Genomic DNA, 12,413 nt, shown 5'->3' on the forward strand with positions numbered 1-12,413 from the left:
TTACGTCCCTTACCCCCCTACTGGCCTGCTACCAGCCCCCAGAGTCCCCATAACTGTCACCACACAGCTCTGGCCTCTGTGTGGCATAACCACCTCAACATTGGCCCTTTATTGAAGCTAGCTGCTTCAAATTAATGGCCTTGGCCTTTACACAATAAAACAGCCAATGTATGCCTGTGTTTTTGTCTGCTACTGTGCTCCTGTATTACACACCTTGATGTCTCATTTTTGGAGCTCAATTGGCGCCAGTTTGGGTAGTGGTGGAAAATAAGCTGTTTTTAAAGTACCTATCTAATATTAAGTGTGGAATGTGAGCAAACAGGACATTGCTTGTTTTCGCTCTGGTTTAGTGTCAACCGATTTATGCAAATGTAACAGAAAATGGGCATTAGCCCAAACAGCCTGCTTGTTTGAATAATACAGTTTTAAACCTGATAACATCGCAGCTGCAGGCATTGCTGCTTGCATTGCAAGCCATACAAGACAAAGTGCACTAATGGTAACCGGCCCAGAGCACAAACACTCCACCAACCACAAGACCTGTATGCAGACAGGATGTGTTAATACACAAAAACCAATTCTATTGATTTTTATTGAGTAATGATAGGCTTAAAGTTAATTTTATGCGCTGTCATCATGATACCTGTATTGGAAATGAGGACAGATGAGAAATGAGGATGTCGTACCATTTCTATGTCTCTGTTAATGTCCCTCTGTTATCAGATCTCCTCTCAGCTATGTTTGTTACAACGAATTACAGGAATGGATTCTGTAAGTGTTTGAAGAAAAGTATCTCAGTTGATGGCCGAGTGAAACAAGGCAACAATAATCAGGATGAAGAAGATTTACCCCTGTGTCCTGTGTTGCTTGAGATGGGATATCCAGAGCGATGAGATGGCGTAGTTGACCATGCCAGAGCTAACCGAGTCCCTGGGTGGGAGCGCTGGCTTCTCTGAGCCTGTCTCATCAATGTGACACACTCATAGAGACAGGCCCACGCACACACACACTCATACACATGCAGGGGAGAATAGACAAAAATATAGTGACATCAATACTCGTTCACACACCCACACATGCACATGTATGTTTGTTTTAAACCCCTGACTGACTGTATTGTAATGGATGAGATTGTGATGAATCTATAAGGCCTATGCTTCTACGGTATATTGAATGGAAAAGGGGGGATGGGCCATGTTCTGTAGTTCTGGAGGAAGGAAGGAAAGGAAGGGAGGAAATGAAAAAAGAGCATTGGAGATGAGTGAAGAGTTAATATGATGCAGGTGAGGAGGGGGTGTGATGATCATTTGGTGTATGTTGGCCACTAATTGAAACATAATTAGTGGGTGACCTATCTGGTTTTGTATTAGGGAACTGTAAATGTGTGTCCTGTCCTCCTTCTAAGCTGATCCTCCAGTCACGGCTGTTTTACAGATAATTTGAATTAGCTTAATCATGGGTGGGCCTCTTGTGATTAGGAAAATCTGAAAATGTGAATGTGAATGGATGAATAAGGCAGCTAATGTGATTATGAATGATTGGATATGTATGTATGTGTGTGTGTGTGTGTGTGTGTGTGTGTGTGTGTGTGTGTGTGTGTGTGTGTGTGTGTGTGTGTGTGTGTGTGTGTGTGTGTGTGTGTGTGTGTGTGTGTGTGTGTGTGTGTGTGTGTGTGTGTGTGTGTTTATTCTAGATGCTCATTTAAGTCACACCCAGCTAAGCTCAATATAAATATTTATTTTTTGTCTTCATTCCTTCTTTCTTTATATCTTTTTTTCTTGCTTGGTTGCTCTCTTTCACTGGTACTCAGCATAACACAACATCTGTGGTGCATGTTTGTGTGTGTGTGTGTGTGTGAAAGAGAGAGAGAGAGAGAGGGAGAGAGAGAGAGAGAGAGACAGAGAGAGAGAGAGAGAGAGAGAGAGGATTGGCGGATGAATCAGCCAGTGGGAGGAGAGAGACAACAAGAGAGAAGGAGGGAAGGGGAGAGGAGTAAGAAAGAGAGGGAGGGTGAATGAGCCAGCAGGGGTAGAGTGAGCAAACCAGCGAGTCAGGGAGAGGTGGAGGGAGGAGAGAAAGGGGAGGGGGGATGTTGCTGCTGCTGCGACTCTTTCTCCTGTCAGTCGGCTGCTGCGCGCCTGGCAAGCAGGAGGGAATACAGATCGCGAGAGAGAGAGAGAGAAAGAGGCTGGTCGGTGCTGTGTTTTATTTTAGCAGTACAATTGTGGCAGGGGGAGCCGCAGACACGTTTTGGGGAAGTGGATTTAGGCACTGGACACAGATCTGCAGATCCATGGATTACCAGTAGTGAGTAAGGGTAGTGCTAGTGCCACTCTACTAACCCACTCATCATTTTCAACAGAGGGGTGAACCCACAGGCTCACACGACGGGGAGTCTAGACCCACTGGCATAGAGGGAGGGCAAACAAGACAGTCTTTGAGTTTTTACACCTTTTTTTCTCCTGTTATTTCTCCCTCCATTTATTTCCGTCTGCTTGTGTGTATCTCAGAGCGTGTCACTGATGCTGTTGCTTGGCTCTCTGCAGGAGGGATGCTGGAGGCTAATGTGGCTAGCATTAGCATGACGGCCAAGCCCAGAGAGCTGGACCTGAGGTCTGCTGCTGTCTCCAGCCAGGAAACCTCAGCCCAGGCCATGGCTTCCAGGAAGCCCCCGGCCAAGCCCTCCACTCTGCCCCAGGGACCTTCACGTCCCTCTGGGTCAGAGCTCAAGGTCTACCGGCCCTCCTCTGGATCTATCCCCATACCCAATCCGTCCGGTCTTCGCAAGCAGCGATCACTTAACAACTTGTGTGTGCTCACTGATGCTGAGAAGAAGCTCCACCTGTACCAATCTCCCCGTTGGAATGATGACACAAGCCGGCCTGGCACTGGCACCAACAAGCCGGGCCTGACTAAGTCAGGTCAGGCTGGGGGTGGGAAACCACCACTTTCACGGACCCTTTCAAAATCAGAACAGTCTCTTTTCCAGGGGAAGCCCAAACCTTTCTGCTCCCCATCTGTGACTTCCAATGAGAGCAAGCGAAGTCGGATACCTGCCCCCGGTAAACCACGGGGACCTTATGCTGAGGTCAAGCCCATCAGCAAGGCCTCTGAGGCAGGCCAGAGAGTAGACACAGACCCTGCAGACCACCCATGTAAGGCCAACTCCAATGGAACTGGGAATACTGGGACTAATGGCAAAAAACTAGGGGAGAAGGGGAGATCTGCAGCAACAGAGGAGAAAAAAGAGAGGAAGGGGATAGAGGGAGAGGATGATAAGAGCTTTCTGAAGGTGGACCCAGAGTTAGTGGTGACAGTTCTGGGAGACCTGGAGCAGCTACTCTTCAGCCAAATGCTTGGTGAGTCAGTTCTATCGCTACTTTGCATGGAAACACACACAGATTCAAGCATGACACTACTTAGGGCAGAGTTTAATTATGTAAACAAGTTAACAACAGTTACTTATTGATTCAGTGGACATCAAGTAAGATATACATCCCTCTCCTCTCCTCTCTTTTCCTCTCCTCTCTTTTCCTCTCCTCTCCTCTCCTCTCCACTCCTCGTCTCTCTGAATTTTAAATGAGTTCAGTCTCTATTGCAGCAGAACATAATGTCAGTGTATTTTTCTCAGTGCTTTTCACTATACGATGATGAGAGCCCTCACTATGTACACGTAGGTGGTGAAAATCCCCATGTTTACATCACTGTAGCAGTAAAATGTGTGTAAAATTGATTTATGCTGTATGTATCTGTGTGGATGTTTACGTCGACATATACTAGCTCTGTGTGTTCACATGGAGCAGCTGAGGTAGGCAGTTCTAGAGGCTGACATTGTTTTGTTGTTGATTCATTAGCTTGCACTGGAGTGTTTTGTCCTAGTCTCATTCGACCCACTGCCACAGTGAGCTAGATATACTGTATATTATCCTCTCAAATGCCTTCCTCATTTTTCTCTCATTATTTCTCTACCTCACTGTTTTTTCTGTCTCTAACTCTACAACCCTGTTGGCACGGGAGCATATTTCAAAACTGAAAGCAACCCATGCATTTCCGCCACTATCTGTGCAGTAGTTAACAGTCTAATCTGCATGTTTTCATGTCGATGACACAGCCTCAGCATCTCCTGGCTCACGTCGAAATCAGCCATTCGTTAATAAAGGCCGTGTGAGTGGGACTAGTGGGGTGTACGTTTTCAGTCGGTAAATAAAACGGCCGCATATTGAGTCAGTCTCCGGTCACAGTGGGCCACATATTTAGCCTTGCACACCACTCCCTTACCCCCCTCCCTCCCAACTCCCCTCCAGTTCCATTGATCTCTGGGCCACTGACAGATGGTCACTATCCACACTATCCACCCCCCCCCCCCCCCTCCTCCTGTTACCGGGGGCAACGTGTGGGATGAGGGAGAGAATCTGAGGGGTTGTGGCAAGGACAGGTAGTTAGCGTGCTGCCATTCACAAACATATGCACACACACACCCCATGGATACACACATCAGGGACGAATGTACCGGGACACATAGTACATCCAAAGTTTTAGCTAATCGAGGGTGTATTACGAGAATGATGACTGAGTTGGTGACTAACAGGTCAAACCAGAGTCTAAATCTGCACCTAACATCCATTATTCACACTGTGTCTGTGTTTTTCTCTATCTGTTGTCTTTTACATCCCTCCCTTTTGGCAGGGGCAGATGCATCAGAGAGTGAGGGAGTTGGGGAGAGAATAGTGTTCGAGGGCGGGTCATTATATCTGGCTTGATGCTAGGAAATAATTTTCCATCCGTCATCAAACATCTCTCTGTCTTCATCCTCTCTTCTCATTTCCTTTCTTTTCACCAGCCTCTTGCAGCACAGCCCCAAGTCACAGCTTGCTTGACCTTGCACCTTGTGTGTTTGTGTGTGTGTGTGTGTGTGTGTGTGTGTGTGTGTGTGTGTGTGTGTGTGTGTGTTTGACCTTGTTCCAATCCTTGTTATAATGTTGCTAGCCACACCTACAGTACAGGTAGGGAGGAGGGAGATGGGTATGGAAACAAACAAACAGAAAATCAGTACAAGGTACAATTAGAGATTTATGGGAGAAAAGAGAAAAGTAACAGGGAAATGACAATCACAGAGAGAGATTAATGAGAGGTGGAAAGAGAGAAAGAGAGAGAGAAATGAATGTTAATAGCCAATGACCTAAATTTCTACCTGGCATCCAAGTGTGCTTTGGGTCATTACAGTGAAACGACAGCAGGTGTGTGGGATAGTAGTGTGAGTACACTGATACTTGGTTGTGTAGTTGTTTGTTTGTGTGTGTGTGTGTGTGTGTGTGTGTGTGTGTGTGTGTGTGTGTGTGTGTGTGTGTGTGTGTGTGTGTGTGTGTGTGTGTGTGTGTGTGTGTGTGTGTGTGTGTGTGTGTGTGTGTGTGTGTGTGTGTGTGTGTGTGTGTGTGTGTGTGTGTGTGTGTGCACATGTGTGTGCGTGTTCAGGGGGAGGTTAATTGTAACTTGCCCTGTAGCTTGCAGCTGTGGGCTCATCTTTTTATCGTATCTTCTTCTCCATTTCCGATGGGACACAAAGCTAATTGGTTTCTGCTCCATGTGGTCTGGCATAGGAAGATAGATTATGGATGTTCAATGGATCATTCCTAGTGATCCACTCCCCCCACCTCTGCATGTACAGCCCCATCTTCTCAGTGTCTGCTTCCTTCACACATGAAAGTGACGTGTCCTTGTACAGTATATCAGGAAAAGTCAACCATAACTCGGTCATAGCTTGTTCTTATGGAAGCTACGTGTTAGCTACAGGGAGTAAAATCTGGGCCTGTGTCACACACACACACACACACACACACACACACACACACACACACACACACACACACACACACACACACACACACACACACACACACATACACATACACATACACATACACATACACACACGCACACAAAGTATATATACTAAAGAATCCAGGATAATTCATGGTTAGGCCTATATGTTTATCTTGAGAGGTGATTTGGGATTAGTTTCACTATAATCTGTTTTTTCTTAATCGGACACACATGTTTTACCACTGAGAGATGAAGAGCTTTTCATTAATTGGATTTAGATAATGACTTGACTTGTGCGTCCACGGGCAGCAGTAATGCTCCCAAATGCAGCATGTTTTACAAGATATTTTGTTAACGGTATTAGCATCAAGGTTAGACATAGACGTATAGGGAACTCTGCCTATAAAATGAGCTGACCTGAATGGCACCTTGTAAAGCGTAAACTGCCAGGGTAATCTAAGGCACTGAACCTAAGATGTGTGCCACTAATAACACCTCCCAGTCCCGTCCAGCACCCGTAATGAGTTGTATGCGAGTGGGTAAGCTCCCTAAAGCAGTGGCCTTTCCCAGCATGGGGTAGACTCTGTTTAGAGAGGATCTGGTCTAAAGACACCAGCAAGCATCCAGATTAAGCCCCGCATAAAGATAATGAGAAGATTCAGCCTCCATTCCACTAATCACAGATCTATCACCCTGGAAAAGGCCAGCTATCAAGACTAAAATGAATTACAGATTAAAGCCCAAAGGACATCTGCTTCGATGGAGATTTAGGTGTTTGGGGGCATTTTTTATTTAATAAAGGAAGATTGGGGATCTTGTGTGGGTTTGCTGTTGTCTGAGCTGTCTGTAGAGTGTCACTTGATTGGCTCAGCAGAAGAGAAGTAAATAACATTCATTGACACATGAATGCTCATAAGAGTAGTCTTGTGCTTGTTGTTTTAGTGTGTGTGGGCATGTTTGTGTGGTTGATGGCTACTCGTGGGAGATGATGCATCCTTGTCAGCTGTCTGCGGAACAATAAACCCTACAGAGAAATCGACAAATCCTAAAAAAGAAGACATACAAAGGAAAACACACACACACACACACACACACACACACACACACACACACACACACACACACACACACACACACACACACAGACACACACACACACACACACACACACACACACACACACACACACACACACACACAGAGAACTTAACAGTGCTGCAGGAAATAACAATAAAGCAGCTGCAGCTTTAAATGTCCAAAGCTCACACACACACACACACACACACACACACACACACACACACACACACACACACACACACACACACACACACATTCAATGTGTGCCATATTCAGTCATTGATATCCTCTCCTGTTTGTACCCTGTATTCATCCTTCACAGGGTATTTTTCATACTCAGTCCCTCCATTGTGATAGCAGTGCTGAGTCTCTAATGTGATGCGGGTGAGGCCAGAGTAGCTGGTTCCACCCTGGGCTTCACTGACTGAGGGATTCAGCACAGTCGTCATCCCAAGTCGAGGAGGTGGTGACAAGCTGAATAAATGCAAACGCCCAAGGAAAGTGAGGAATAAAGCATCCCTCCGATTCTCTCTCCCCCTCTCTTCCTCTCTTTCAACTCTGATGTGAGTTGACGGGTAGCAGTGTTCTGTCACCAGTCAGACAGCAGCGAGGATATTTCTGGTACATGTGTTTCAGAAGGAGGACAGAGGACATCTTTATAATGTGGCAGAGATTTTGTCACCAAGAGTATTCATTGACGGGAAGAGTTATTGCACTTATGTTGATGCATGTATGACTGTGCATTTTTTCCCTCCATTTTGTGTGTGTGTGTGTGTGTGTGTGTGTGTGTGTGTGTGTGTGTGTGTGTGTGTGTGTGTGTGTGTGTGTGTGTGTGTGTGTGTGTGTGTGTGTGTGTGTGTGTGTGTGTGTGTGTGTGTGTGTGTGTGTGTGTGTGTGTGTGTGTGTGTGTGTGTGTGTGTGTGTGTGTGTGTGTGTTTACCATGCATTGTGGTCAGTCTCTAAGGACTTAATGCAAGAGCCATTGCATTAGTGCTGTCTGCTTCCTGACATCTTCCACCTAAATCATATTAGTATACTCTGTGTTTTTGTCTCATCAGCTCTTATATAACACACACACACACACACACACACACACACACACACACACACACACACACACACACACACACACGCTGCTTAGCACTAAAAGTTATTAAGTTGTTTATTTAATTTATGATACAATGAGACAAAAAAATAGTTATGTATGCTGCTTTGTAATGAGGATTGCTTAATATTACATCGATTTCTGTTGTGTTTTCCTCCTATGAAAGGTCTCAAATAAAATGCCTTTTGTTGCTGATGTGTGTCGTAGCTGCTGTAAGGAAACAATACTAGTCTCACACACACACATCTGACTGAGTCGTATGACAGTATTGTGGTTAGCTTACATCAGTGACCACGCTAATGCAGTGTCACTGGTGTAGGCCGACGCAAACCGAGAGATTAGCTGGGAACACCTCTTCTGATCCTATTTGTTAAACTATAAATATACTTAAGGGTTGATCAGCAGTCAGTGGCATCACCTATTTAATGGTCCCATATTTTCTAATGAGAAATTAATCACCCAATTATATATCCCATCAGGGCACATATCTAGATGCATAGAACTGGGATTTTTGCTCATGCTCCTATTCGATCTCAAAAACTACATATGGAAGTTGTCAGGCTTGAATCTGAGTTTTACTCAGTCTGCGCGCGATCCAGCTGCAATGCTGCAGCCACAAAACAAAATTGAGTGAGTTAAGAGTTAAAAGGGAAAAAATGCAGATGTTTTATAAACAGACACAGCAGCACACACATAACATACATGTTAAGGCTATAATACAAACATACAGTTTGGGTGGAGATTTATTATTACCTTTGCTTCATGGCAATATTGGATTTAGAGGAGTTTTGTATAAAATGAATGATTGAAATGTCAGGTATTTGATTTACTAGGTACAAGTTTTTTTATACTGTATATGTTATAAACAGCAGAAAATATACAATATATTAAACAATATCACAGGATAGGATTACATATACTTTGATGTTCTTGAATTGTACTCACGTCAGCAACGATTAGCTAATTAATCAGCTTTTTAATACTTTTCTGACCAAATGTAATATAGCTATCGATTAACTGAGAACATATTCATCGTATTGTAACACTTTCAGTGGCGTTAGAAGAAGAATTACTTTATTTATCCCGCAACGGGATCATGTTACACACACAGGCCCAAAATACACACACGCACATATACATGCAATTAAGGAGAGATGTTAGAGCGAGGGGGCTGCCAGTGACTGGCAGCCTTGAGCATTTGGGGGTTCAGTGTCTTGCTCAACAGCGTCTCGGCAGTGCCCAGGAGAAGAACTGGCACCTCTCCTGCCAACAGTCCACACTCCATACATGGTCCACACAGGGACTTGAACCAGCAACCCTACGGTTCCCAGCCAAGTCACCTATGGACTGAGCTACTGCCGCCCGAAGATTACTTGCTGTCATCAGTTCTACCATCTCACCCGTCACCCTATTAACAGTGCAGACAGTGCAGACACAGAGTGCAGACTGTCTGTTTGACATGTGAGAACGGAGCTGCAGCTGGGTTTAAGCACATCGTTAAATACAGTTTCACAGGAAGCAGCTCTCATGAACAAAAATACACCCAATCATTGCCACGGCTCGTTGCTGGGCTTATGTTGTATTTGTTTAAATGTGTGGCCATGTGCCTCCATGAATGTGTGTGTGGTTCAGTTTATATGTGGATTGTAGTATATCAAGGTTTTAAGCAGGATACACGAGAGATACTGCTGAACAAACAACACACTCGATCAAACTGGTTTTGTGTTTTCCTCCTGGTGAATATTTTTGACAGCCTCATCTGCATACCATGTGTGTTTATGTGTGAGGTGTGTGTTTTAGATTGTGCCCCTCTTTATCTTTTGAAACTCAAAGCCCCTCACACAAGTTTTAATCTCTTCCAGTGCAGCGTGGCACAGAGGAATACATGCACACACTCAGTCCTAGTTGTGTTTCGTAGCCTAATCAGGAGGGCTAGAGGTGACATGTTCTTTTGCTGTTACCTTGACGAGGTCTTGGCCTTTTTTTCTGAGAACAGTAAACTTCTCTAAAGTCACTTCACTTCCTCATCTTCATCTTCCCCTCTAAGCCGATAGTGCTCTGACTTCGAAGCCGATAGGGCTGTGGTTAAGAAGATATGGCAAGTGTGTGTGTGTGTGTGTGTGTGTGTGTGTGTGTGTGTGTGTGCGCGTGTGCGTGTGCGTGGGTGTGGGTGTGTGTGTGTGTGTGTGTGTGTGTGTGTGTGTGTGTGTGTGTGTGTGTGTGTGTGTGTGTGTGTGTGTGTGTGTGTGTGTGTGTGTGTGTGTGTGTGTGTGTGTGTGTGTGTGTGTGTGTGTGTGTGTGTGTGTGTGTGTGTGTGTGTGTGTGTGTGTGTGTGTGTGTGTGTGTGTGTGTTTTGGTCAATGTTCAGAGCAAGAGAGAGAAGTATGAAAGTTTTAACTTTGTGCTAAATGCTGCACAGAGGATCCTGGAACTATTAGTGATATCGTGTTTTCACATGTCTATGTTTCTAAAGCACTCAGTATGTTGCTCATCCTCTCTGTCTCTGCTATGGAATCTACTCTTACATAAGGGTTTCTAATTTTAAATTGATTCCATCACAGTCAGCTGCCTCAAATCACCACTGGCTATCTCTCAATATCCTCTCTTTCTCACACTTGTGCATTCACACACTAATCATGTGAGCACTCTTTTCATGTGAACCAACAACTATTCAAATTTAGCGTACAGAGATTCAAGATTATCAACCATTCATGTCCCATATCCGAACTTCAAGCGTTGAGACATTCCGGTGAAGAGGATGAACTTTGGTGCATGTGTATTTGTGCATATGTGTGTGCAAGTAGTGCGTGGATGCACATTTGGCTGGATTAGCGTGTGTTTGTCCGCCTTGTCCAGATGTGCAGGAATGGCTGTATGTTGTAATGCTTCCTGTTTTGCAAACTGTCTGATGTCAGCAGAGGTCTGTGATGCTACTCTGAGTGGAGACAGAGGACATAAGAAAAGAAAAGACTGGGAATTATATACCAAATGGTCATGTCAAAAAACATGTACAATAATGAACCATTTTAGCAGCAGCAGGTTCATATGCACATTGTGACAAATGTATATTTGGGTCATCACATAACCATTCGAAAAAATTGTAAAAGAGAGATTCCCATGTTTTTTAATATAAAGCAGATATAAATACTGTGATAGTATCAAACTGTTTAACCCACAGAGAAATGCACACAATATTCAGAAACTGTGATGTTAAACGAGCTGTCAGGACTTCCGTACGGTTGTGATATCACTATACAGAGTCCATACAGCTATTTCCTGGCTGCAATGACGGTGCAGACGTGTTTCTGGCCGAGGGTGACTACAGGTATATTCATAGAGACAACATGAGAAATGTAAATAGGAAAAATATTTTTGAGCATGTAAACATTCAAGTATGAACCTGAAAATGAGCGAACAAAAACCACAAAGGTTTAAATATCATTCTGTTCGTGTGATTCTTATGGACTTCTTTTGGACTCTTGTGGACTTTGAAAGCCTATGACTATTTTAAAGCGTTATACACATTGCAGGAGGTACCGACCTTTCATGGTGAAGCAGCAGTGAAGCTCAACCACACACATCTTTCATGTGATAAGGGTACTGTAGCCCGAGGAGTGTCACGATGGCCCTAACATATGTGTGCGCACATGGATGGGACAGGGACACATTAAGTCCGGAGGGAAAGAAGGAAAGAATAGAAACAGGAGCTATTACTTTAACCTACATTTATACTCTTCAAAACTGTACCTCTCGCCAGTAAAGACACACACTTGTATGCGGGCAGCTACATGAAAACGCATTTACAGTTATCTCACAAATACACACTGTCAAAGAGGAATGCAGTGTTACTGCACGAACAAGCACACACACTAGGGCTGGGTGAGTAATCAAATTTGGTTTTCAATTGAAATATTGGCTTTCAACAATTATGCAAACAACATAATCAAGATATTGATATAAATAATATGTGATATTCAAGATAAAAAATTTGTATGTAGGTTTTGGCAGAGTATTACAATATATTTTAATTTGGTGTTATTTTTTTATTTTTTTTATTTTCCTTTTCTTGCAATATTTTCTTTATATTTCTATTTGATTTTTTCCAAGATGTGTGACACCATCAGGATATTTAATTAGAGTAAATAGAAAAAGAGGAAAAATAATGTCTTCATTATTTTTTATAATACATTTTTGTATATTTTACATGTATTTAATTTATTTATCTAATTTTACATGTATTTACAGTTGAATATGATTCCAATGTCAGTGAGTAATTATGTAAAATAATTGTGATCTCAATATTGTCCTTAATAATCATACACACACACACACACACACACACACACACACACACACACACGCACACGCACATGCACATGCACATGCACACGCACACAGACACAGACAC

The 12,413-nt window shown here is 43.7% G+C and overlaps 1 protein-coding gene across 3 annotated transcripts in view; it reads left to right on the forward strand.

Annotated features, from left to right (window-relative positions):
• Positions 1–2,551: 2,551 nt before the first annotated feature.
• nav1a (neuron navigator 1a) overlaps positions 2,552–12,413 on the forward strand; it is a gene marked incomplete at its 5' end in the record, with an annotated part of 68,874 nt that continues 59,012 nt past the window's right edge. For all 3 annotated transcript variants that reach the window (XM_083920304.1, XM_083920305.1, XM_083920306.1), the window contains one exon: positions 2,552–3,359. In XM_083920304.1, coding sequence (XP_083776430.1) covers positions 2,552–3,359 — 808 coding nt within the window. The remainder of the gene's footprint in view (positions 3,360–12,413) is intronic.

This window comes from Echiichthys vipera (assembly GCF_963691815.1).
Source record: "Echiichthys vipera genome assembly, chromosome: 9".
Lineage (NCBI taxonomy): Eukaryota > Metazoa > Chordata > Actinopteri > Perciformes > Trachinidae > Echiichthys > Echiichthys vipera.